Below are 5,036 nucleotides of genomic sequence, written 5' to 3' on the forward strand. Positions count from 1 at the left end.
CCTGTGGGGAGCCATTCTGGACTCCCTGGCCAGCGGACAGATGGAAGTCTGTTCCAGGTAGTAAACAAGCCCATATTTGGTGGATGGCACGCCCCTAATCCCTAATTGGCTGAGCAAGCCTGCCTGGTGAGGTGATGTGACCTGTGGTGATTGGTGGGGGCTTGGTTGTGGCTGGAGGGGAAAAAAACACTTGTAACCAGAGAGGCAGGGGGATTTGAAGAGAAGCTGCCTGAGTAAGCTGCTTTAAGAAGAACCGGTGGTTGCGTTTTCCTTGCTGGTCGAGTTGGACGCAACACCTCCCGAGTGCTGGGATTAAAGGCGTGTGCCACCACGCCCGGCTTTATTTTCTACTCTTGAAGACTTCAGTTTGGTTCCTAGTTAGGCCTTGAACTCACAGAGATCTACCTGCCTCTGCCTCCGGAGTGCTGGGAATAAAGGCATGCTCCATCATGCCCAGCTTAAAAAAAAAAAAAAGAAAGAAAGAAAGAAAAGAAAGAAAGAAAGAAAAAAAAGGAAAAGAAAAAAGGCCCCACCTCCATAAGGTATTCCAAATCTGCCTCCCAAACAACTTTCATTTGCATTTCCATCCCTGACTCCTCCTCCTGCTTCTGGAGCAGGGCTCCCTACCACAGCCGGAAATCCCAGGACATCCCGTTACCTCTGAGCATATCAATATGGAGAAGGACTCCAACCAGGACTGCCTAGAAGGCAGAGGTTTCTGGGATTTCTCCCCACCTTTCCCATGGAACTTCCCATCAGTTATTCTGTATTCAGTCACTCATACAGACACCTTGCCTCGTGTTTCCTGAAAACCTTCTTCCAACAGAGATAACCGACAAAAGCTCTGGCTTGCAAGGCATAACCGATCCCTCCATCTACAGCGGTGTCTGCCCTGCAAAGATTTACGCTGCATCTCAGCACGCCAAGGCGGCCCACAGCAAAGGACCCTGTTTAACAGGTTTAATGCATGCTAATCACAAGTTTCACTATCTTTGCCTATAGCCTTACCTTCACGGTTTCAAAGTTACATCCACTAGGTCGGCATAGCACACTGGAGGGAAATCTAAAACCATCTTTTTTTCCTTAAGATTTTTACACAGGTATATGAGTACACTGTTGTTGTCTTCAGGCACACCAGAAGAGGGCATCAGATTCCATTACAGATGGTTGTGAGCCACCATGTGGTTGCTGGGAATTGAACTCAGGACCTCTGGAAGGGCAGTCAGTGCTCTTAACCACTAGGCCAACTCTCCAGCCCAGCAAACCACCACCTTTGACTCTTCAAATTTACACCTGATCTCACAATAAGTCTCTCTTCTCACATCTCTCCTTCAACATGTCTTCCATGGTCACAAACCCTGGATCAGACTTACACAACCCAAACCAGCAGCACAAGATCCCTGTTTGGCCTCTCCTGGCTGGCTGGCCTGTCTGCCCTGCACAGCTATGCCCCATAGCCTACAAATGCTTTCACAGTGGCCTCTCACCTCCAAGTATACCTCGGAACAGTCAGCTGGAATTAAGTTAAAATCCTGAGCCCCACTCCTCCAGAGAGCATCTGCATGTGTCTGGCACCCAGTAGGCACTCAGCCAATGTTTGATGGATTACAAACACAGACCCCCAACCAGCGAGAGCAAGCACCAGACTGTGTGGACCTTGCCAAGAGAATGTGTTATGGAAACAGCAAGGGCCAGACCAATCCAAAGACCTCTGTGATGGCCGTGTTATTCATCAAACTCCGCACAAATAGGCCGGGAGAGAGGTCAGACTCGCTTGGCCAGAAAATGCTAGTTGTCTTCCAATTCTTTCCCAACCCGAACAACAGGGCACAATGTAACTGCTCTTTTTGGAGTATGCCCGTTCCCCTCTACTGCCTCAGATGGCAAAGACAACAGGTTCTGGATTAGATAACCCTGGGCTCACCTCTGCTGGCCCCTTTCTTAGGCTAACCACAAGGGAGGTCAATAACTTCTAACATCCATAACCTAGGGCAGCAGTTCTCAACCAGTGGGGTCACAACCCCTTTGACGATTGCACAACCCTTTCAACAGGGGTGGCAGATCCGACTATATTGTTTTTAGAGATTTACACTATGATTTACAACAGTAGCAAAATTACAGTTATGAAGTAGCAAAGCAATAATTGTATGGTTGGGGGGTCATTACAACAGGAGGGACTGTATTACAGGGCCACAGCACTAGGAAGGTTGAAAACCACTGGCCTATGTCAGCGCAAAAGTGCAGACTCCCAGGACCCCAATCCTTCCCCGGGTCTCACTTGCTACTTGCTTTATTTTGAAGTATTGTGGACTCTACTAAATAATGGGGGTATTAACGACATCTTATGTTATAGGACAGTGGCTCTTCACTGGGAAACGTTAGCTTGTTGAAGATACTGTTAAAACTGGGGGCATCTGGGGGTAGAGAAGGACCAGGGATGCTGCTAAACGTCTCTCAACGCACAGGATATCTCTATCCCAGGAAATAACGACCCCCCCCCCCGCCCCCATCAATAGTGTTGAGGCTAATAAACCCTATACTTTTACTCTAGGGAAAAACACTCTGGAGTCCACATGCCTGCAGTTCCTCTACCGCTCTGGACTGCCCTCACCAGCCCCTTCCTCTGAAGCCTCAGTCTCTGCTTTCCACCTTGTCCAGGTTTGCATACAAACCTTCCGATGCCGGTGGACAGGATGGCCGTGGAAGTCTTCAGTTCCTCGTAGAGATCTGCGCCATTTAAGGGGAAAGCCGAGAACTGCGCCAGCAACACCCTCCTCAGGGCAACCAGGGCCTGCCAATAGGGCGGACACTCAGGCTCCAGGCCCGCCAGACTGCCCTCGCAGAGCACTCCAAGTCTAGCGCCCCCCCTTCATCTATCCCAAGGAACTCTGATCCTGCAGCGTGGGGGCGCAGCTGAAAGACGGGTTGGAATGGAGCTTGCAGATCGCGAGCTCACCTTGTAGGACAGGCCACACTTCTGGGCTACTTCCTCCAAGTCAGCAGCTGCCAGGTCTGCCACTGGAAAGAGAGCAGGTGCAGGTGATTGGCAGCAGGAATGGCTTAGCCTTGCCACGTTTGCCTTTTGCTCTGTTGTGAAACGGGATTAAGGTCTTATTCTCCTACCTATCTCGAGCACGCAGGCCCTGATGCAGGACCCCGCAAAGGGCCCAGCACTCAGTAAAATCCTCTGCCTCGGCTCCTGCGAACCCAGCTTCCCCAGAAAGTCAGAGGAAGAGTGCGACCATCCAAAAGGCCCCGTATGTGTACCACGACCACGGCGCCGACCCCGGGGTAGTGCCCATGAGGTCACCTGTTTTTATCTTTCGGCCTCTGAGAAGCTGGACGGTCTCCTCGGTGAGGCCCGGGCACAGCCCTGCCCTGAGCATGCCCATAGTCCCTGCAAACCCAGGACGTCCTGGGGGCTCTCTGTCACGTGGGCGCTCGCCGGGTCCCCCACTCTGGGCATTCCTCAGTTCTACTTAGGGAAAAGGTCCTGGTGTGCCAGCGCGGGACGAAGGGGCGGGAAGAGGATTCAAGTCGGGGTGAGGGGCACTAACCCTTCCCAACTCGCAAGACTCCAGGCGCCCTGGGCCCGCCCCCTCCGGCCGACGCTTCCGGGTTCCGCGGCTGGAGCGTCTTTTGTAGGCCAGGCCTGCAGCGCCATCTGCTGACCATGAGGGCAAACACAGCGGCCTTGCGACTCGCGCCAGCCACCTGCAAGCACACCTAGAGCTTACATACATGCACAGAGACACAAGCACACACGCACACGCACACACACACACATCTTGTGTGTCCAACGAGTCTTCCAACAAGTCTCTTGTGTATACCAGCCTCTATTTGCAAAGCTAGGGGACACTCTCACTCTACCTAGCTCAATATTTACAGAGTGAAGTATCCCTGACTTCTAGTAGCATTCATGTTAGGAAGACAATGAAAGTGGATCAATTCAGATCATTACAGATTGTATGATCAAGCTGAGATCCAGCGAAGTTCACAGAGAGTACCTGTGTCCCTATATTTTCCAAATTTATCAAGTTTTATCTTACATATATAGATGTTTTGCCTGCATGGGTGTTTATGCAATCCTGGCATGCCTGGTACCCAAGGCAGCCAGAGGGAGGGTCAGATTCCCTCGGACTGGAGTTACAGATGGTTATGAGCCACCATGTGGGTGCTGGTCTTCTGGGAGAGCAGTCAGTGCTCTTAACCACTTAGCCATTTCTCTAGCCCAACATTTTCCAAAGGTTTTAATGGAAGTAGAGAAATGCTGGAGTATATAAAATACTATTTTGATTTTTTTTAACCACATCTAGTGGAAGAAATAAAGCAGTTTCACAAACCCACGAGTGAGGTTCTATTTCTGCCTGTATTTTGTAGTTGAAGGAATTTGGGCTCAGTAAGATTGTTATTCTTTGATTTACACAGATAGGAAGCACGGAACCGAATCTCAAGTCCATATCCAGCTGCAGGGCTCATTTTTAGAAATATCTCCTCATGTTCACCATTGTCTCTCAATCTTTCAAGGTGTTTGGAATCCTGGCCCTGAAACCAGCTACTTCTGTCAGCTATAACCCGCGGTAAGGTTTCACTGTGCCTGTGTTACTGGCTATGGTGGGGTTTGCTGCTTAGATCCCAGGATAGAGAGCCTTAGAAGTATCAGTAGGCAAAGGCCTTCTCTTCGAAGTCTGTGTTGGCTCAGGCCGAGTGGTGTTCTCTGTGCCACTAGCCTGCCACCCCTTCCTGGACAGCTCTAAAGAGGCACAAGCATGAAGCCTTTTGAAGTCCTCAGAAGAGAACCGAGTAGCTGTGACCACAAACGTGACCTAGAGAGGGTCATGTGTGCTGGAAGGGGCCATCAAGTTTGTTTCTTGACTCAAGCCCACCCCTAACCCAGGCGTTTGGTCTGTCCAGCTGCCCAGCAAACCTCCTATCGAGGGGAGGCCGGCCCCCGATTGTTACACTCTGTGATGATTGTGAAGTCAGAGCACTGCAAACCCTCTCACCCAAACGAAGGGTGAGACCTTTGCCTCAGT

At 50.7% G+C, this 5,036-nt stretch overlaps 1 protein-coding gene across 2 annotated transcripts in view; it reads right to left on the reverse strand.

Annotated features, from left to right (window-relative positions):
- Window positions 1–3,599, reverse strand: part of Rad51d (RAD51 paralog D) — a 19,524-nt gene extending 15,925 nt beyond the window's left edge. For both annotated transcript variants that reach the window (XM_021177557.1, XM_021177556.1), the window contains exons 1-3: window positions 3,311–3,599; window positions 2,957–3,018; window positions 2,673–2,791 (exon numbers count right to left, since the gene is read on the reverse strand). In XM_021177557.1, coding sequence (XP_021033216.1) covers window positions 2,673–2,791; window positions 2,957–3,018; window positions 3,311–3,392 — 263 coding nt within the window. In that variant the 5' untranslated portion in view covers window positions 3,393–3,599. The remainder of the gene's footprint in view (window positions 1–2,672; window positions 2,792–2,956; window positions 3,019–3,310) is intronic.
- Between the last annotated feature and the right edge of the window lie 1,437 nt (window positions 3,600–5,036).

This window comes from Mus caroli, chromosome 11 (genome assembly GCF_900094665.2).
Source record: "Mus caroli chromosome 11, CAROLI_EIJ_v1.1, whole genome shotgun sequence".
In the NCBI taxonomy this organism is placed as follows: domain Eukaryota; kingdom Metazoa; phylum Chordata; class Mammalia; order Rodentia; family Muridae; genus Mus; species Mus caroli.